This window comes from Wolffia australiana, chromosome 13 (genome assembly GCF_029677425.1).
Source record: "Wolffia australiana isolate 7733 chromosome 13, ASM2967742v1".
Classification (NCBI taxonomy): Eukaryota; Viridiplantae; Streptophyta; class Magnoliopsida; order Alismatales; family Araceae; genus Wolffia; species Wolffia australiana.
The window spans coordinates 12,022,546-12,045,080 of record NC_135847.1 but is presented as its reverse complement, the minus strand read 5'-3'; the positions used below and the strand labels follow the sequence as shown (position 1 = coordinate 12,045,080).

Genomic DNA, 22,535 nt, shown 5'->3' with positions numbered 1-22,535 from the left:
CCTAACTCAGAGGGAGACACCTGTTAATTCTCCACATGTCATAACTACAAGACTCTTTTATGTCAGCACCGAGACACTTCTTGAATCAAATTGATCTCATTATATTTCAAAAATAATACTGAGTGTATTTTTTAATCTTGATTCTGAGTATAATAATATAATTATTTTAACTTTCTCATTTATGATAGAAATGGAATTTTCTATCACTTTCAAGATGATTATTAAAATCTGAATCAATAATTCAGTGTGAATCAAGTCCAATTTCTCAATTCACTATTTTAAAACTCAAAATAAATCAATACCAAATTTTAATCTACTATTGATATCGCTTTATTGCTTCACCAAATCTCAGAATTTTCAGAACTGAGAAATCCAATCTTTCGAGCCATCGTCTCTATTTACTAATTCCAAATATATTCAGAGATGATTATCAACCAATAAGTTACTAATGTATCTCAATATAGTGGCTAAGATACTATTATTTCAATATCTTAAATCAAAATAATCTCCCTAAAATAATTTAGTGTATCTTTTATCCATAAAAAAAATCTCTCTAAAATATTTATCTAATTCAAGTCAACCAACTCACCATTATAGATCAATTAATATACAAGTATCATTTAGTTAATTTTGAATCAGTATGTTTTTATTAAAATTTATTAATTCAATAATTATTATAAAATATTCATTCTATAGTAGTTATTCAAGAATTTTAAATTTTCAGAATTTTAAAATTCAAGAAAGTCAGAGATACTATGACTATTTTCAAGTAGGGAGAGAGTCGGTGTAACGAGATCACAATATATTATTTATGTTGGGTTTTCTGAGGATGAATTGATAAAAATAAAACGTGTAATTTGAAGTGGAGTCAAGAAATTTTGACTATGAATGATAAAAAAATCACAATACAATTATCACCCTAAAGTCTCTCAAGTGGAGTGTGGAGTGATAAGAGCAGAAGAAAGCGAGGGTAATCTGGTTGGCGTAGGCACCTAAAATGGTATTCCCCACTATTTATACTTATTTAAGGATTTTTCATAAAAGTATTTACAATTTAAGTATATCCACAAACATCCATACATCTTATACATCCAAACCTATAGGCCAATTTATGTCTAATGAATAACTTTAATGGTCTAATAAAATTTATTGTCCAACCTTATTAATTAATTGCATAGACATATAGATTAGTTAACTACAGAGCAGTTTAACCCTATTGATAGCTTAAGTTTCTATCACGTGGGGTGCCAAGCTACACCTTATGCTTAAAATGATACAGCAAAGTAATTGAACTCTCTGATGAATTTTTCCTCTCATAAGTTACCATATATGTATATTCCTTCGTCCAAGAGAGACTCCCGGGTTACTTAGAGTATGGTCAACCCTCAAACTTATTCTGTCATTCAGCTATTACTTATTCCTAATGAGGGATGTAAAGCATCCCATCTTGACCACTCAATTGGATTCTTGATCAAGGGTGGACGATCCCATCTTGACCACTCAACCACCTTCACGCACATACCTATTTATCTGAGCTAAGACATATTTGACTATCGTGGTTACATACTTAGATATCTTAGTCAAAACATTTTCATCCATGCACAAGGTGTCCTTCGGTTCTCAGGTCAATGCACCACTTGTACAACCATGACATAAATCACTCTGATTGGCATTTAGGTGTAATACAATTCATAGATTCATACAGTTCAATTCATTGAACTATTTCGCAAATAGCACCCATTGTCTACTCTTAGTGTCTCATACTAATGGCCATAGGATCAGCCATTTGTATCATATAAGTAGGATCAAATAGTGATATCTGAAGATTAAGCTTTAAGGGCATTTTTAGCACAATGCTTTAATATGTATTTTGATGAATGTTCAAAGTGATGCATGCCTCAATATGGGTTGTGATCAAAGCACAATAGCCCCTCAGTCAAGTAGTTGACTGATTTTATGTGAAGATAAAATAGGAGTCTTAGATATATCAAAAGGATGTATTTAAGACTTGTATTTTTTATGACATGAACATAAATATAGTTTTTAACACTGTTCAGGTATTTGTGAGAATTTGTATTCATTTGATTTGTTGAATAACTTATCCAAAATTGTATTTACTACCTTCGAGTATTTAAGGCTGAATTTATTGATGATATATGAAAATGAATTACATGAAGATATTATTATCGAATGCTGATATCTTTATTTAAATGATGTAGTAAACATACATAAAAGTTTAATATTATTTTTAAAACTCAAATCGTTGGCATAACGATTAGTTTTTGCTCTTAACTCTTGAAAGGTATTTTGAAGTGATGGCAAAATTGTAAATATAAAAAACAGAAATTAAAATGATTATTATTTTATATTGCTTAATCATAATCAATGCATATGACTGGTGGACTTTTGATAGATTACCATTATACCCTTTTGGATTTTGAAGTCCATATATACAGTTTTGAGCCCTACTTTCAAATCCCCCTCTCCTTGCCCTTTGAAAATTGCAGTCCAAAAGCTAGAGAGATCTCTCAATTCCTGAATCAATTTTCAAGATGTTTTTTAGCATTCTTTGAAGAGATCATTTCTTTATAACATCAATCCAAGTGCACAGAAATTGGAATCATATTTTTGGTGCAGGTTATTTCAAGATTAAAAGAAAAAAAGGCTGTGATCCGAACTTCGCACATCCTCGACGCTATGATAAGTTTATAATTTTTAGCATATTTTTTATACTGATTTTGAGATTTTTTAAAAAATATGAATTATTTCTAACATCCATGAAAAACCAAAGAAATTTAAATTTTATTATTTGTTTTAGTTTGGAAAGAGTTACAGGATTTTAAAGCTGGATATGGAGGAATTGAGAGGTAAACTAAGGAAGTTGAAAGATTGATCTCTAGAGATTTATCTTTATCTGATTTTTTTTTGAACACTTTGTGTGAGATTATAGTTTTGTGAAATTGTGTTATGATACTGTTCCAGGTAGAATCATTGCATTCGGTGCAGGATTGAAAAGGATATTTGAGTTTTAAGCATTAAAAGTCAAAAGTGAATCAAGAATTTCATCCAAAGAAAAATGTGGAGGAAAAGAGGACTGAAGAAAGGACCACAAACAAGGAGGTATTATTGAAGGGAAGTCATATTTATATTTATGAATCTTCATCTCTAAATTAATAAAATTTTGACATAAAATTATTCTTATTGAAATACTTAAAATTGGTCCTTGTCTTGAATACTGTTTTATGTAGCCATCAATACTAAGTGCTGTTGCAGAGAATATATTATTCAGAAATATACAGTTATTGCTAGATCTTTTTTATCACTCGGTTAAGTCTTTGGGGACTGTAAGAATAAGTCTTTGGGGGCGAAGTTTATGTAGATCAAGCAACGTCCTTCTGCGGAAGCCTTTGAAGGTTGAGGACGACAAAGCTTCATCAATTTTTTCTTTCTTGGTATCATTGTTCCACCCTATTTCCAAGAGATTTTCTTGGGGGGCATTCACACAAACTTGGTTAGGGCACATCATCACCTCAGGACAGATACCCCCGAACAACATTAAGGATTAGCCTAAGCTGTCTAAAAAAAATAATTGTCTCCCATTTATCCTACCTCATTTCTTAGGTACAAAAATCCTAGGCTAATTAAAAATAAAAATATAATATGAATAAAGAAACTAATTCACCCCCCCCCCTTTATAGGTTATTCCTTGGCCACCTAAACTAACAACATCCTTTCTGAATTGCTTGAGAATCCTTCGAATAAGAATATTTATAATGCATGTTTAAAGACAATTGATCATTGTATTGTGATTGTATCATAATTTACTCCGTCATTGCATGAATTCATACACTGAATTATAAAATTACACAGTAATAATAATGAAAAAATATTTCATTCAACAAACTTAAACATGATGTGGAAGTGTGATTGGCTAGAATGACACAGTATCCGTTAACTGGTTACTCCTTATTGGCCTAATCAAGATTACATGATTTATTCTCTTGGCAAGAATTATAACTAATCCATGATTAAAAATGATGTTGACTCAATTAATATATTTTAAATAAGTATATTGTACATTTATTTTATCAAAATATAAGTGTTACTTTTGATAATTTTAATAAAAAATTGAAAACAATAAATGAAGAACTAAATCGAGGAATCTATCTCGAACTACTTGAGAAAAATTTTCCACTCATGTAGGCCCAACATACGTATCCTATTCAATTTTTGAATAAAATTCATGCATATTAAAATACACTTCCATATGATTACATATCATTAAGGCAAGCATGATATTGTGCATAGCATTATTAGTTAGTATATGTTTCATAAAGTTTAAATCAACATAGAACTATAGGTAATGTCATGGAAACTGAATATCATTGATTATTGCATAGCTACTATGGTAGGATCATCTATTAAAACAGTCATATTAAAATTTTAAATACATTTACAAAATAGTAATTAGTTTACCCTCCCTCCTCCCCCTCTCTCTCTCATCTCGCTCTCTCTCTCCTCTCTCTCTCCTTTCTCTCGCTCCTCTCTTTCTCCTCTTTCCTCTCTCTCTCTCTCTCTCGTTCTCTCTTGCTCTCTCTCTCTCCCTCTCTCCTCTCTCTCTCCTTTCTCTCGCTCCTCTCTTTCTCCTCTTTCCTCAATCTCTCTCGCTCTCTCTCTCTCCCTCTCTCTCTCTCCTTTCTCTGACTCCTCTCTTTCTCCTCTTTCTCTCCTCTCTCCCTCTCTCTCCTCTCTCTATCTATGTATCTATCTCACCAATTCCCTGACATGGCTCAGTGGTCAACTTGTCCATGCGATTGCCACAGCAATATGACTCAGCGTTTTGAAATAATGTGGTAATCAAGTGGCAAATAGTTCATCAGAAACCACCAAAGGAGATTTAGGTTGAAAAGAGTTCCCCAATGATCACAACATGTTGTGATGGACAACTGAAGGGCAAGACAAATTTTTAAGTTCAAACAATTTTTTTTTAAGATCCTACTTTAGACTTATTCATAGAGGCATTCAAGCATAAATGAAAATTCATTATAACTTTACTATTCCTGGCCTGCCATACATAAGGTTTTGCAGTCGGGTTGTGATGGATCAGTCAACTCACTTTGGTTCAGGTCAACCCACCTGTCTGGATAGACGACCTGACTTGTAGGTCCACTAACCTAATCCATCTAACAGATCAGGTCAGGGGCCAAATCATCCCAGATTGCTCTACATCATCCAAACAAACCTTTGGAAAAACTAACCTGAAATGTCCAATAGGACAGACGACAGGTTAGGTTAACAATAGCTAGGGTCAACCTAGGCAGCTTTACATCAGCCCATCCGATCCAAAAAGGGTTGCTTCAGATCGGGAGTAACAACTAGTTAGAGGGCAAAGGAGGAAGGTTCCGAAGGTTATTCGAGATGCCTACATTAAATCAATTCATTCGTCAGGAAGAAAAGAATGACGGCACACGGATCCGAGAGGGCAGGCGGCAGGTCAGGTTAACTTTGGGTCAGGTCAACCTAGGCTAACCTACATCAGCCTGTAAGGTGCTACAGTTCAGATAACAAATACAAAACTGGACGTCGGATAACAACATCGGAAGTTGTTTTGTCTCGCTTTCGTTCGTTATCAAAAATGTCGTATTTGATACCCGTTATCTGTTATCGGATAACAATAAGGGATAACGGAAATGTTTCGTACGTTCCCCGTTATAGTATCCATTATCCAAGAGCGTTTCTCAGTTTTGCAGATTATTCTGTTTCGATATCCAATATCGTAAACGGATATCGGATATCGAATAATATTACTTATATAACATATTAATATTCGTTATTATAGAATACTAGTATTCGCATATCGAATAAGAGTATATGTCTCTATTGCGAGAGAGAAAGAGATAGGGAGAACGAGCGACAGTTAGAGACAAACAGACGAGTGGGAGAGAGAGAGAGAGAGAGAGGGAGATTGGGGAGTAAAGCGAGAGAGCGAGAGAGAGAGAGCGAGAGAGAGATTGAGGGAGTAGAGCAAGAGAGAAAGAGAGAGATTGGGGGAGTAGAGCCAGAGAGAGGCAAAGAGAGCGGGAGGGAGAGAGAGAGATTGGGGGAGTAGAGCCAGAGAGAGATAAAGAGCGGGAGAGAGAGAGACTGGGGGAGTAGAGCAACAGAGAGGCAAAGAGACCGGGAGGGAGAGAAAGAGAGAGAGCAGGAGAGCGAGGAGAGAGTCAGAGAGAGGGAGGAAGAGATAGCAACCGAGAGAGGAGGGCGCTTGAGAATGAGCGAGAGGGAGGGGGAGGTGGGGAGAATGAGAGAGAGAGAGAGAGAGAGTGGGGAGAACGAGAGAGAGGGAGGGAGAGTGAGAGAGGGACCGGGAGAATGAGAGAGAGAGTGATGGAGAGAGAGAGAGAGCGATAGTGAGAGAGGGAGAGAGCTCAATAGCGGGAGAGAGAACGCGAGAGAATGAGAGAGTGGAAGAGCGGGAGAGCAGGAGGGTGAGCGAGAGAACTGGAAGGAGAGCAAGAGACAGAGAGGGAGAGACACCAAGAGAGAGAGAGAGAGAGAGAGGGAGAGGTACAGAGAGGGGGGGAGGGGGGGGATAACGTTATCGGTTGTCGAAAACTTTATCATTTCATAATCGATATCGTTATCTAACTTAAAGATATCGGTATCCGTTATCGTTATCTGCTTAATGATATCCGTTATCGTCATCCGTTTTCTACCCTTAACCGTTATCCGTTATCATTATCAGACAGGTTTCGAATTTTTCCAGATAACGGACATCGTGATATCCAATAACGGATATCGGATACGGATATCGTCCCGACAATAGGACAGACCAACCAAAGGTCAGGTCAGGTCAACCTTTGGCAAAACTAACCTAAAAAGTCCAATAGGACAGACGGCGGATAACGTTAGCTCGGGTCAACCTAGGCAGTTTTACATCAGCCCATCCGATCCAAAAAGGGTTGCTTCGGATCGGGAGTAACAACTAGTTAGAGGTCAAAGGGGGAAGGTTCCGAAAGTTATCCGAGATGCCTACATTAAAACAATTCCTTCGTCACGGAAGAAAAGAAAAACAGCAGACGGATCCGAGAGGGCAGGCGGTGGGTCAGGTTAACTTTGGGTCAGGTCAACATAGGCTAACCTACATCGGCCCAACACCCCGTTGGACCAACTAAGCCGAACCATCCAAGAAGGCAGATGGCGGGTCAGGTTAACGGGATGTTTGGGTCCACACGTCACCCCAATCCAACCACCTGACCCTGAGAAAGGTCATACCAAACCCAAGCAACACCTTAAGTAGAGGCAGATAGACAGAACAGTAAAAATGAAACTTTAGATCAGGACTAACAGACAGAAACAACAGTTTACAAATGTGATCATGAAAGGAAAAGGTGAATGGACATGAAAGCTAGGTTTATAACCTTATAAATAGTAGGGATTTCTAAGCCCAACTGTTGAAGAGACAAAAACTTGGATGAGCTTAGGAATTGGTTTCTAGCCTGGAGTATTTACATGGGTTTGGGATTTTTTTACAAAAAGTTATTAAGATTAGCAGGTTATACGCATTTCCTAAGATTACCGGATTCTTCAACTTCACCTGACCTTAAGTTGCTGTGGGAGACAAAGATCTGTTGCATTGCAGGCAACACCGAGAGAAAAATTTCTCCATACGGGTTCTCTTGATTGACATCAATGCATCCTCGGCTCTTAAGAACCTGAATTTTCATAAATTTAACCAAAATTAGATACTAAGTTTAATGAAAAATCCTAAGTTTAAATTCTTGCAAGGAGTAGGATGGCAGAGGATGACAAATTCTGCATTCTCATCCTCGTCCATCGGCGATTTGGACGAGAACGGCACATGACGACGAAGAAAAAAGTGATGGCTGGATGGCAATGATATTGACGATGATGAATTGTCGTCTTCCGCTTACAATCTTCATTGTTGGCGACGAATTCCTTAATTCACTGTCATCCTTTTTGGGATTGGAAGAGCGATGATACTGATGATGATGAATTCATCATTGATGTTGAACGGCAATGACAATGACAATGACCATGATGAATCATCACTATCGACTCAACATCTTCATAGGTGATGCCCAAGTAGGGTTGAGTCGCGAAGATTCATTCATTATGGTCATCATCAACCATATTTGGCCTTAGACAAATGAATATGATGACGACAATAATGATTGTCATAGTCATCATCATCGTCCATTCATCGGTGACAAGGAAGCTCTAAAAACCAAATTCATAATTTTCAGATGAGATGTTAAGAATGCATGAAGAGATTATGGATGACTAACCAGAGTCTCATAAAACATTTGCGCGCTCTTTGTCCTATTTTTTCCTTGCAGAATTCTCGATGTAGGCAGAGTTTCTTTCCTATCTTTCTCAAAGCACTGAGAAAGATAACGGGCGATCGACCTGCATTGGAGACCACAACCACACAATGAAATAAAATATGAACAAGAGCAAATAAAAGATTAAAAAATACATGATAATCAATATTCCCACGAAGATAGCAACCTTGTCCTGTCTGAAAAGCCATCTGCTTCTGAACCGTTGCTCTCAGATTGCTCATTTACAAAGCCAGATTCCTGAAAAAGGTAGAATAATCAGACTATAGTTTTGCCAAGAGGGAAAAAAAAATAAAGAGAAGGAAAATCGAGACATCCAATGATCTGCACGTACAATATTCGGGAAACTGAGTTCTTCGTCCAAATTCTCTGCTCTGCAAGGGACTTTTTGAAATATCTCTCCATTAAGAGAACGAGTCTCAACAGAGAATTCAGGATCCTCATGACCCTCAGATTTCCCAAAATCTAGTTTACGTGCTGCTGTGGTTGCACGTTGCGCACGTACTGAAAGGGAATCACTTTTCTCCAAGACTGGAGCTTTTCCAGGGAATAAGAAATATTAAGGGTAAGACAATGGATAACGAAAACAAATAAATAAATTAATTTAAAGACGACGAATAATTTGACAAAGGAGAGATGCTCGTTTACATGGGATCAACGGCTCCGCAAAACTCGCTTCTACATTCAAGAATTTCTGGGCTCTCCAAATATCTAGAGATGAGTGCGGAGCTTTCTTCCTCTTGCTCATGAGCCCATTACTAGAATGAATCCACTGTCTCAAGACCCTATTAGGGCACATAATTGCAACAAAGTTGTTTAAGAGGGTCAGTTGAGTACTGAGCATTGGATGGATTGAAAAATAGCACGAGACAAAGATTCTCTTAATGGGATCAAATAACATGATCATGGGCTATTGGACTTACTGATTGGACAGTACAATGGTGTCATCAAAAAGGCATTTCCTTTTGCTTGATGTACGATGGTGTTCCTTTATCCCAGGGGTAGAAACTGAGATTTCAGGAGACCTAACCCCTGGATAATACCCAAAATATCAAATGAGAATCAGGGATAATAGAGCATATAAATAACTTCAACAGTATATAAATATGATAAAAATATAATACATAAAATATATTTAATTCATCCAAGTTTTATATAGAATACAAGTTAAAGAAATATAAATATAATTACTGAGATTAACGTATGACACTGGCTTTGATATTGGTTGACAGTTTTCCAATGACATTGTCAACATCATCATCAACTATGCAATTTTATATAAATTTCCATCATTTTCATCTTCAACTTGACCGGGTTACCCATTACAAGGATTTCACCATGTCAACATCGAATGTAAATGGGTAGCATCAACCATCAACAGTAACCTCATCAATGTCATCATCATCAACAACACCCTAAAATTCAGTAATGTCTAAATCGACATCAACAAGGTTCAATGACGTTGATGACGACGTGGACATTGACAAGTATCGAACCCAACTGGCTTATGAAGGGAAAAGAAAATTAGACAGGTAACAGGGAAAAAACCAACCTAAACTAACAGCTAATTTCTGGCCGGTTGACTCTTTCACTGGTGTTTGAAACTCTGGATTTCTTTCTTCCTGATGGGATCTGCATGACAAGTCAGCTGACACTGATCCACCAGCTTCTCGACTATCCTCTAATTCCGCTGGATGAACACGAATGAAGAGTGATCTTCTTGTGCAGGAACGCTTCCCCGCTCCATCAAATTGCAGAAAGTCTTCCTCGAAAGCCTGGCTCACCTCTGGCTTGCTTACATTTTCATCTTCGTTATATCTGAGATTCAAATCCATCAATCCAAAAGAAAAAGTCCTGACGTAAAGTTGCTTGAGTTGTATGCCATAGATTAAGAGACTTACTCTTCAGCGTGAGTGGAACAGCCAGGAAAAAGATCAAAACGGGCTTCCCCAGGAGTAAAGCATCCAGAGTAAAAGTCAGAACGAGCAATCATCTCATCATCGTGCCTCTGGAAAAATGAAAAATGCACAAGTAATTGAAAATGTATCAAAAAATTGTCATTTACTGAAATAACTACTAGAGACAGGAGGCCTAAGCAGAAGGTTATGCAGTCCTTTACCTTGTTTGGAAAAGCAAATTCTTCAGGCTCATCTTCAACTGAAATAAATGGAAGGTATTATGATGGAGTATGGAACCATAGAAAAAGTGGAAAATGAGAACAACAATAATTTTAGGATATGATATTTCGAGTGACTCTACAAGAACTTCTCGTCTGCCTTCTTTTTTATTTTATTTTTTTGGTTGGAGGAGGGGGGCACATGTATTCGACGTGAAACTACCCCCAAAACATACCTTCTATCCTGGGATTGTCAAAACACCTGAAAGTTTAGAAAGAAAATTATTTTCAAGAGAAATATGCAAACAGACAAACTGTAAACGGGGGTTCTGAGCATGAAGTGTACTAACTGTTCATCCGGGACATCAAGGTCAAAAGCGTCAAGTTTAAAAGTTTTGGGAACCGTGAAAGAAGTTTCATGCTTTCCCGTGCGGATCATCTCGGGGATAGCATTAAAATCTTCAAAACCCAATCTCATAGTATTCGTTTTCTGTTGTTCGCCTTCCCTTTTGGATGTCGTATTACACTGAGCAGTAAGAATTACTTTTCTCAGACATGAAAGAACTTCATTGCAATCGTGAAAGAGATAGTCGACTTTCTTTGAGAAAATTCTGACGACGCCTAGAAGAAGGTATGCCAACACGCGATAAGAAAGCTGAACATCTGGTATTATTTTGTCTGCAAGAAAAAAAAGGTCATTCAAGGGAACAAGGTTATGTCAAAATCACTCTAAAATCTATAAAAAGTTCGACCTTGTGCAGGCAAGACAGCAAAACAAAATTCTTACCCAAAAAAAATTAGATAAAGAAGCTGACGAGTGTAAAATAGGTACGAGGGTCTTCCTTTCAATAAAGACTGCGGATGTTTCTCTGATAAACTTAATGAAATTTCAAAAAAAAAAGTAAGAAATTACTGGACGCTGATAAATTCATAGACTAATAAGAGAAGAAATTCCAATATTTTACGAGCATGAACAGTAAAAAGACCCTCGACAACCGAGTTGAATAATAGGTTCTAAATCTACTTAAGAATCCAAAAATCTACTTACCCTCGGGAAAGGCAGAACAGGATAACCAAATTATTATCCAAAAAATTAAAATAAAGTCGTAGACGATTGTAAAACAGGTGCCGAATGTCTTCATTTCAAATTGACTTCGGATGTTTTTTTGCGAGAAAATGTTTGAAATTGAAAATGATATGAACTTTCAAACTGGACGCATCTATAAATTCATGGAATAATAAAATAAAATAAAATCTGACATCTTAGAGCCAAAATATTAATTTGTGCCTTCCCTCCATAAACGACTGCGGATGTTTCTCTAATAAATACGATGAAAATCCAAAAAAACTGACGAAACCTCAATCTGACGCCGACAGATTCATGGATAAATAAAATAAAGAAAAATCTAATACCATACAACCATGAACTAACCAAAATGCAGAATCCAGAAGGAAAAAACACGAAAAATAGAGCAAAATGATCTGATTATATCAAAATGAAGCGCATCCAGTTAATAACCAAACAGATTGTTGGAAAGGGCGCGGCGAACAAACCGACGGTGGAAGAAATGTTAGTCCCGGTAATTTGATCTTTCCTTAGCCTCTTGTAGCAGTGAGCAGCGATCCAGATGGCTCCCAGCGGCCCCTTCCTCGACAATAACGACTGCGAATAGAACATTCTTCTACTCGCACTCTTCCTTCCTTCCGCTTCTCTAAACAGTCTGCTCAGTTTCTTCCCTCCCGTTGGAGTTTTAAAGCGAGAGTGAAGAAAACCGACGTAACTTGCATTTATAAGGACACCAGACACAAATGTAATGACGAAATTGCCCTTCAAATGGCCGGTGTAAACTGTCATTTCACCACAGTAAATAAATGATTAAAATTATGCAAGGCATTTTTCAAAGACAATATTGACTTCACAGTGGTAGTTTAAACTGATGTAAGTATATGCGGGCAGCAAGCAGATCTTATATTCCGTATATATGTAAGTATCTCGTTTCCTAATTATTTATAATGTACTCATTGTAGTGCATTTATGATGCTTATAATGAAGTCTATGAAAATATGATCCGACTTAAATATTAAGATGAGATCATAATACTAGGATCACTAGTATTTAAGCATGTGTTATAAATATTCTTTTTTTAAGTATACTTAGGGAGGGCATAGAAGTATATGATTGAATAACACTATATAGTCTCACGTATATGATGAGTATGGTTGTTCATGTTGTCATTAGTGTGTAGATAATAAGAATATATATTGAGTATTCTTTAGCGAAACGAGTTCATTGAATTGACCCATACAAAATCCTAAATTATAGTATATCAAACTGTCAATAAAGTTGATTCACTCCACGTTTGTGTAAATGGTTTTAAGATTTGAGACACAAAAGACGTCTTGTGGACAAGCATTTGTGCTTTGATTATGATCGACGAGTTCTGAATCATTAGATTCTAAACAGACTTAGTTAGGGTGCATCAAGAAGTTGATGAAGACAATTGGGTCATCAAGATGAGCTCATTTGCTCATGGTATAAAAGGAAACAACTCAAGGAAGACGATGGAATGAAGTCATTGGCCAAGGTAATGAAATATCGGAGAGAAGTTACCCAACAAAAGGCAAACACATCAATACTAACTCGAATGATCGATTAAGGCTGTACAATTGATTATACCTTAAAGCATCTTATGCTCATCTAGTGAATAAGAGACTATATATACATAGTAACTTGTGATGGACATGTTCCATAAGTAAGTTAATGAACACTCTATTATATCTTCTAGAGTACTGAGTATACCTTGATAGCCCATGGGCTAGAGAGTTGACCTATCAATTGAGTTTAAATGAGCTGACATTAAAAATTTATATGATGATATAACTAATTAATTTAGAAAGTTAATAAAGATTATTAGGCCAATAGAATCGTTAACTAAATTGATATATGGACTTAGAGGGTCGCGCAAAATGGTCTTTTTGGCATAGGAAGATATACTTAAAGTAGGGATGGGAAAAAAACTTTTGTTCATTTGCAAATGTCTGAACGAACATGAATAGGAAAAATCCAATCCGAATGGGTTTGTGAATGGCTCGCGAACAGAAGAACCATTTGCGAACATCTGGGACTCTCGAGGAATTTTTTACAATATAATAATAATAATTATTATCTCTCATATATTGGGTACCAGAGGCCTAGATATGGACAAACAAATCAAAACATTCTGCAGCGGAAGACTTAAACAGAATCGAACGCCATCATTAAAATCATTCAAACGAAGAACCTGTACACGGATCGCATCTATGACTCTATTGATCTCCGAACGAGTCGTTTGGAGCTGCTCATGTGTGTAACCTCTAGAAGTATCAATGCGGTCCTTGGCATGTCGGATCTCCTCCTCATTGACAAGCTCTGTTCATGCTCGGTCGTTGTCGTTATGACATCCCAATCGCATCAGGAGTGGAGAAGAACTGTGGGGAGAAAAGAGAAGAAGGGAAGGCCCTTGAACAATTTTGGTATGCGTGAATTTTGTTCAAAGCCTTACGCTATTCATACGAAATGGGTATTTTTTATAAAAATCCCCAAAACTTTAGTATATATTTCGACGTCCAAACACTTAAGTATATTATAGGCTTATGTATCAGTCTAGTTAACGACTCTACCAGCCCAATAACATTTATTATCTATCCAAATTAATTAACTATATCATCATATAGATTAATTAAAGTCGGATCGGTTTAACCCAATTGATAGGTCGAGTCTCTAACACGTGGAGTGCCAAGCTACACCTTGTGCTCTAGAAGATACAAAGGAGTGTGTATCGACTCACTCTTCCAAGTTAATACTGACATGTCTTCAGTTACCTTGCACGTACAATCCCTCATCCACTTATCGCTCCTAGGATACTTAGGGTATGGTCAACTACCAAACCCTAATTGGTCATCCGAGTTAGTACTGATGCATTTGGAAATCATCGGCGAACTCTTCTCTGATATTTCATTGCCTTGGCCAAAGACTTCATTGCATTGTCTTTGTTGAATTGTCATCTCTTATATCGAGGGTATAAGATCTCATTTTGACGACTCAATCATCTTCGTGAACTTCGTGATGCAGCCAAACTAAGACTATTTAGAATCCCATGATTAGGGACACGTTGGTCATAATCAAAGTACAATTATTTGTCCACAAGACGTCTTTGGTGTCTCAAGTCTAAGGACCACTTACACAACCGCGATGTGAATCAACCTAATTAATAGTTGGGTAAATACAATTCAGGGATTTGTACGGATCAATTGAGTGAACTCTTTCCATTAAAGACTGCCCACTATCTATCCTTAGTATCTCCACATTAATGGCTATAGGAACTACCACACTCATCATATGAGTGAGGCTAGATATTATTATTCTATCCGGATACTTTGATGACTCGAGTATCCTTCAAATAGGAATATTTAGGACACATGCTTAAAGATGAGTGATCTCAGTATTACAATCTCATCATAATTCACTAAGTCCGGTCATGTACTCATGGACTTCATTATAATCATCACACGTGCACTATAATGAATATGTTATATTAATGAACATAGGACGAGATGTAGAATGTCTGATTGGCTTGTCGACTTCATATATTTCCGTCATCCTCCCCCTAACCCCTCCCCTCTCAAAGAGAGAGAGGGAGATTGGTGATCTCTCTCTCTCTCCCCCTACCCCCTCTCTTGTCTCTTGTGCCCCCCTCCCCCCTGGCCCTTCAACTCTCCCTTCCCTCCTCTCTCTCTCTCTCACTCTCCTCGTCCCCCTCTCCCGTGCCCCCTCTCTCTCTCTTGTCACCCGTCTCCCGTGTTGTCGTGCCCCAACCTCTTTCTCTCCCCCCTACCCCTTTGTCGTGTAGTAGTGCCTCCCCACCCCCAACCCCTATGTCGCGTAGTAGTGCCCCCCTCCCCCACCTCCTCCTCTCTCTCTCTCTCTCTCTCTCTCTCTCTCTCTCTCTCTCTCCCCTCCCCCTCTCTCTCTCTCTCTCTCTCTCTCTCTCTCTCTCTCTCTCTCTCTCTCTCTCTCTCTCTCTCTCTCTCCCCCTCTCTCGTGCCCCTCCCCCCTCTCTCTCCCAACACCTCTCTCGTGTTCCCCTCCCCCTCGATCCCTCTCTCCTCTCCTCTCTCTCTCTCACTCTCTCCCTCTCTCTCTCTCTGATAATACAACTTTTTACCATTTTTTTCAAAATGTGTACCATTCGCGAACGGCTCGCAAAAGAACATGAATACGAACCTTGATTTTGACATGTTCTTTTGTCATCGAACAACGTTCGTTTGACACCAAACAAGGAATTTCCCAACCCTAACTTAAACATTGGAAGTTGTTACAAAAAATATCCGCCTAATAAAAATATGGGCAGGCCATGAACGAAATTCACCCAGGCCAAAATTATTCAGGCATCTTCCCCTTCTTATCCCTTCTTTCCATAGTTTTCTCTACATTCCTAATGATATCAAGATGGTGTAATGACAATGACGACCAAGCGTGAAGAGAGCTCATCAAGGTGAAGGAGGAGAGTCGACGTGCTAAATATCACTTGGATACATCGAGAGGTTGCACACATGAGCAGCTTGATGCAACTCACTCGAGGATCAAAGAAATCACACATGTGATCTATGCCTAGGTAACTCACTTCATGATTTTTGTTATGATAGCAGTATAACTTTCGCTAAAAGAAATCATTGTGTTTCATCTAGATAACAGCTTAAGAACCCAACACAAAATACGTTTCAGGGTTCCAATCAAATTTTTATGGTTATTCGATGCAAACCAATGGTTTAGATCGAGCCTGGATCGATTTTCTGAAAAAAATTATTGAAGTCCAGATTAGACTGATCGAAGAAACGTTCCAACCAGACATTCAATTGATCAGATGGAATCCACAATAACTAGTTTGAACCAAGGGTTTTTGGATGTTGTCGAATGGAGTTTAAATTGTCAGACAACACTTCACACATTTGTCCCACCAAACTAACCCTTAGGGTAGAGGGGTTGTGTGATACCAGAGCAGCTTTTTTTTGTTTCCCTCCTTTTTAAATCTATCTTAATATCTCTCTCCCTTATTTATATTATCTTTGCTTTGTTGCTCAGATATCTCTTATTTGTATATATTCATATCAGCAGTTTTAAAATTGTCATTGCAACATAAATCAGAAAATTCCCCAAAAAAGCCGTAAGAGAAATTACTTTTTAGATGGGTTTTCAGCAGCCCATCAGAATATTAAAAGTACTCATAAAAATGTAATGAAAATGCTCCTAGATATTAGTTTAGACCATAATTGCAAAACAAGAAAAAATTAGCCCCTCCAACAATAAATGATCAAATTACCCTTCAAATGGGTTGTTTTGCTATGTAATTGTGATAATTAAAAAGTGCCATCCCGCATTGTAATGAGGAAATTCCTTTCTAACAGGCTATGTAAATTTGTAATTGCTACAATTTGAAGGATTAAAGTCATGACCAAATTCCCCTTCTAAGGGTTGTTTTAAAAATGTAAATTGGATAAAATAAAATAAAAAATATAATGATTAATTTACCATTTGGACATTTATTTGAATTTGGTAAACCATGTTGCCCAAAATTACCCTTTAAAGGGTCTGCAGAAAATTGTGAACAAATTATTGAAAATTTTGTGAACCAATTAGGCAGACGGTCAATTTAAAAATATGGAACTGGGACAATAGAAAAATTACTTCAAGATTAGGTATTGGTTGTCTTCATCCGTCGTCGTCTACGGACATCATTAGTAGACTGCGATAGTGACAGTGTTAATAGACAAAGCCAACTATGAAGTTGACAAACAGCGTAGACAGTAGGGATTGATTTTCCGATATCCATCCGATACCTGGTATTGGACATTCGATATCCGGTATCCGAAAAAATGGGACGGTGTCTGATATCGGATATCGGATATCCAACGATATCAGTCCGATAGTTGAAAACGGATATCAGAGATAGATATTGGATGGGTAAGGATGAGACAGATATCGGATATCGTATTTCGATTTGCGATTATTGGAACCGGTAGCCGGATATCGATATCCAGTATCTACTGAAAAAATCAATATTGATCAACATTTTAGATGATTTGTATTAACAAAGCAACATGTTTTTGATTTAAATTCTACTTCGTTTATACTCTCAAACTTTTTGTTTTCTTCCATATTGTGTAACAGGATTCGGAGTTTATCATTAAACTTTTGAACTGTATACATTAAAATAGAAATTTTGAGCTGTATATATTTAGCGAGGTAGGATATATATTAAATAATCTAATAATATTTTAATAAACAATTACTATATTGTTAAATCATTTAATACGTAATATATATATATACACTATATAACTATATCGTTCAATAAATACAGCTCAAAATTTATGTTTTCTTCCATATGGGACAATAGGATTCCGGTTTAAACTCTGAATCTTGTTATCCCCTATAGAAGAAAACAAAAGGTTTGAGCTTTATATATTAAAGGAGCTACTTTGTAATTTAGAAAGCTCTCTGCTAAACCGCTGGCCCACGTAAATCCTCTCACAACTGTTGTACTGTGATGATTAAATTATATTTTTACGCAACCCTTCTAAGTTGGATATTGAATCCAATATCCAATATCGTCATCCTCCGCGAGAGACGGAGGCGGATGACGACATCGAGACGAATACTGATATCGGATATCCGTACAGTAGCAACCAATATCCGGTATCGTTATCCGGATATCAAAAAAAATGGCTGCCAAAAATTTGATTTTTGGTATCTAGTAAAACATCCGTCCCAATACCATAATCCGATACCGGTATCGGGACAGACGATCCCTAGTAGACGGTTTCCTTGCTGTCCATAATGACAAGGACAAATGATGGCAATGTTGTCGTCATCATAGGATGAGGAGTCCTTCGGCAAGTGCCAATTGGTGAGAGGTAGTGTTTTTTTATGGCAGAACTGACCACAGAGGGTAGCAACTTGATTCAATAGCTATGGTGGTGATATTTGGAAGAAAGAAAAATCCTCAACTATAGCCACAACTGTCATTGACAACATCGAAGTCGACTCAAATGACAACGAAGTTTAGGAGCTCTACAGACAAATAAAGTTGAAAATGATGAAGCACGTTAATGACAACTCCATCGTCATCATGATTTCTTCATCCGTCCGTCATCATCAAATCATCGTAGTTTAGATCGTGTCAAACCCTACATAAAATGCAGTGACATCATTGAGATGTATATGATTAAAAAATGCCCTCTAAAATCTAATGATTTTGTCATCCTTCCGTCATCGTCAAATCATTTTCGTTTAGACGTGTCAAACCCTACTTAAAATGCAGTGACATCATTAAGAAATACATTATTATCAATGTCTTTAAGATGTTATTGACATCATTATTAATTCATCGTCGTGATTAAAAATGCCCCTTTAACATGTAATGATTTTGTCATCCGTCCGTCATCATCAAATCATCATCGTCTAGACCTGTCAAACCCTACTTAAAATGCAGTGACATCATTAAGATGTACATGATTAAAAATGCCCTTTTAAAATGTTATGATCAAACTAATCCTTCAAACAGTTAGAGTAAAAGTGTAATAGCCATTGAAAGGTAATTACGAAAATACCCTTTAAACAGGGAGTATAAAATCCCTTTCTTGTTCCCCTCTGACCGTTGGGGTTCTTCGTCAGTGGCAGAGAAGGCTGGCCATGGCCGGCTGCTTGAGGCGAGCTCTTGCGGGGAAGAGTCTTCGATTGCTCTCACAGGCCAGTTTCCATTCCCGTGGCGTGTTAGAATCTCCCCTGAATTGCAGCTTCTCGTTGAAAGAAACGCGGAAGAGTTGTATTACCTGCGAGGCTTCGCTAGGTGTCGATCGCCGTGCAGGAAGCTTCTTGCTTTGGAGCTCCAGAAGCTACGGGAAGGGAAGGAAATCGAGTGAGTATTGGATTTCCGGATATTTTAGAAGAAGTGATTTTTTTTTTTGAATTTGCGTTTATAGACAGGCGGAGATCTAGGTGACTTGTGGTTTATTTTTGTCTTTTTTTGTATTTGGTGAGTTGGGGGGAGTTAAAAGATTGGTAATTTGTGCTTTGAAGGAATCTTGATGATATTCTACGCTTCAGACGTTTTTCTGCCTCCGTTGGCGGCTAAGTAATCCGTGAGAAACCCGAAATATTGTTTAATCTGATGTTCCGCCTAGAAGACTTTTGGCTGGCTGCATTACTTATCTTAGTTGCTGCTGAACGTCGCGAAAATTTAACTGCCTATTGAACTTACACCTAAAATAAAAATTCCGCGTTTCTCAGTTGCGTTTCCTGAGAGGAGATGATTTCTTCGTTCATTCATTGTTTTTCTGTTGATTCGGAGGGCTAAAAGTTGAAATTTCGGAATGATTTCTTTCTCTTTCGAGGGTACCTTTTTCTGCCTCCGTTGGCGGTTAAATGATCGGTGAAAAAGCTGAAAAATTGTTCAATCTCGTTTGTGCCAGTGAAAAAGCCAAGAAAACGGTTGTTGATTTCTGCCGAACGTCAACTGAACTGAAAATTGACCCGAAACTGAACTTTAAAAATGTTGAAGCTCTCAGTTGCATTTCTCTGTAGGAGATGAAGATGATGAAGGCTCAGTACAAGTTGTCCCTGATATCGGGCCCTCAGTGAAATCCACAGCGACGTCGATGATGGATGCTGCCATATTAGCTCTATCCAAAGAGCTGGCGAAACTGAGAACAGGAAGAGCATCTCCTGGTAATTGTTATACCTTCATAAACCATTTTTTCCCTTGCTGTCTTATTATCATATGAAATATTTTCTTAGAAGTTGGGTTTTCAAGAATTACTGTTTTATTTTATTTCTCAGGCATTTTGGACCACATCATGGTGGATTCAAACGGTGGAAAGGTTCCCCTGAGCCGTATTGCTGTTGTTTCTGTCCTCGATCCTAAAAGCCTCTCAGTCATGCCGTATGACCCTGATGTAAGCAGATACTCCAATATTAAGTTTCGGCACGTCCTGAGGATGTTGACATGTCATGTTGATGTTGATGTCGACGTTGAAGTTGGTTGAGTGTTTGTCAATGTCGTCGTCACAGTTGTCTGTCAAGAAAATTTCCATCAACATCATTGTCATCGTCAATTTGGCTGGTTGATGTTGATGACGAGGACGTTCATGTTGACATTGAGGTTGATTATTTTTTTACTAAAATTTAACTGAGTTGTTTCTTTCGAAAAAAAAACTAAGTTGATGGCTGATGTTGATGGACAACATCAACAGTCTATGATACTGGCATCGTCAACATCAACCATCAATGGTAACCCCTTCTGCCTCATTGCCAATCATCCTAAAATTCATCAACATCTACGTCAACATGGATGGGGATCATGGAAGTTGACTCTAAAATTGAGTGCCTAAACCGACTCGACACGACGAAAGTAATCATTGAAAACTGTTCATTACGATGGATTATTTTACTTAAATTAGCATATTTTGGTTGACACTTCTAGGAACTGAGTTAAAACCCTACTCTGTAGACCCTAAACCTTAAAACTCTGAATCCTAAACCCTCCACCCTAAGCTCTAAAGCCCTAAACCAACCTATTTCAGGTACTGAAATCGGTAGAAAGCTAAGTGAAAACCGTATAGTCTTGACCCTAAACCTTGAAATAAGAAATCTAACCCTACCCCCTTTGTTGTAAAAACCCAAATCAACCTACTCTGTCTCGTTCTTTCAGGTACTGAAATCGCTAGAAAGCTCGATTGTATCTTCTCCATTGGGCCTGAATCCGATGGTGGATGGGCAGCGGCTGATCGTCGCCATACCACCGTAAGTATTTCCTTCAGTTTGTGGGTCTGTGATCGACATTCTCCATCTTATAAAAATTGAGCTTCGGGGGCATTAAAATATTTATGCTTTGTGGAATTCTTTTGAATACGTGCTGATTACTGCAATTTCTATTTAATGACATGCAGATTAACGAAGGAAAACGTACAGGCAAGTCCTTTATTGAGAGGTTGTTAAAGTTTTCATTATCTACTTTCTTCTTAGGTGTAAGACTTGTCGTTCAATCCGCAGGCATTGTGCAAGGTTGTCACCAAATCATCAGAAGATGTTAAGCAGAGCATAAGAAGAGCACGCCAGAAGGTACTTTAGAACTATTTATCTTCATTTTTCTGGCTAACTTTTTAGGCGTGAAACGATATTTAACTCTTAGGTATAATTTTCCTGTTAAATTCAGGCATTAGATTCAATAAAGAAAGCTTCATCAACAATCCCCAAGGATGATGTGAAGAGACTGGAGAAGGAGGTGAGAATTTTGATTGCGGTTAGGAAGTTGTTTTAAGTTCCAATGCATTTATTTTTTAACAGATCGAGGAAATTACTAAAAAGTTCATCAAGTCTGCGGAGGATCTCTGCAAAGCAAAGGAGAAGGAGATAACCAATTCTTGAGATATTTTTGCAATGTTTTTTCTGCGAGGAATTTTGCATCAAAGGCTATTATGATTTTTGATCTAGATAGAGGAAGATGTCTTATTTCCAATGTGAACTTAGCTCTCAGACGCGGCTTAAATTTAAATTTTTACTTCTTGTACTTACATAAAAGGACTGTAGTCCCATTTCAGTTAAACAGAAACAAGGACAGAATTTTTAACTTCTTTGTAATCTCTCTTTCAAATATTTTTGGTGTGACTGCTGCTGTCACCATTGTTTGGAGTCCAGGTAAAGTAGTAAATATAGTTCCAAAGTGGTAAGCTAGTTAGGTATCAGCAATTGGCAAGAAGAAAAAGTAATACCATGTGATGATGTTTTTGTTATTATAAACAAGTAATCATTGACATCATGCCAACCACCAACAAGAATGAGTTTTTTCTTTACTAGTTGTAATGATGATCTTTACTGGTTATTCGACAATGATCTTGATGTTGGCAGGTTCTCAGGATGTGTGATGTTATGTTTCCAATAATTGATGCAAGATAGGATCACAAGAAATAGCACGGGATTATGGATAATTATTTTTTAACATCATTCATTTATTATCATG

At 37.4% G+C, this 22,535-nt stretch overlaps 2 protein-coding genes across 3 annotated transcripts; one reads left to right on the top strand and one right to left on the bottom strand.

Annotated features, from left to right (window-relative positions):
• Window positions 1-7,318: 7,318 nt before the first annotated feature.
• LOC144711409 (sister chromatid cohesion 1 protein 2-like) lies at window positions 7,319-12,234 on the bottom strand. Of its 2 annotated transcripts, none has more exons than XM_078585395.1 (12): window positions 12,034-12,234; window positions 10,830-11,157; window positions 10,716-10,741; window positions 10,483-10,520; window positions 10,265-10,371; window positions 9,916-10,181; window positions 9,287-9,395; window positions 9,012-9,148; window positions 8,698-8,900; window positions 8,533-8,603; window positions 8,310-8,430; window positions 7,319-7,715 (listed from the first exon to the last, which is right to left on the bottom strand). In XM_078585395.1, the coding sequence occupies exons 1-12, from the start codon at window positions 12,155-12,157 to the stop codon at window positions 7,557-7,559; spliced, it is 1,689 nt and encodes a 562-aa protein (XP_078441521.1). In that variant the 5' UTR covers window positions 12,158-12,234; the 3' UTR covers window positions 7,319-7,556. The 2 variants fall into 2 exon arrangements, with proteins under 2 accessions (XP_078441521.1, XP_078441522.1); XM_078585396.1 differs by having other exon boundaries at window positions 8,698-8,894.
• A 6,949-nt stretch (window positions 12,235-19,183) lies between these two features.
• On the top strand, window positions 19,184-22,096 carry LOC144711430 (Ribosome recycling factor). Its single transcript, XM_078585436.1, has 8 exons — window positions 19,184-19,436; window positions 20,102-20,245; window positions 20,357-20,472; window positions 21,228-21,319; window positions 21,466-21,487; window positions 21,569-21,637; window positions 21,732-21,800; window positions 21,863-22,096. Exons 1-8 carry the CDS (start codon window positions 19,211-19,213, stop codon window positions 21,941-21,943), a joined length of 819 nt encoding a protein of 272 aa, XP_078441562.1. The 5' UTR covers window positions 19,184-19,210; the 3' UTR covers window positions 21,944-22,096.
• Window positions 22,097-22,535: the final 439 nt, after the last annotated feature.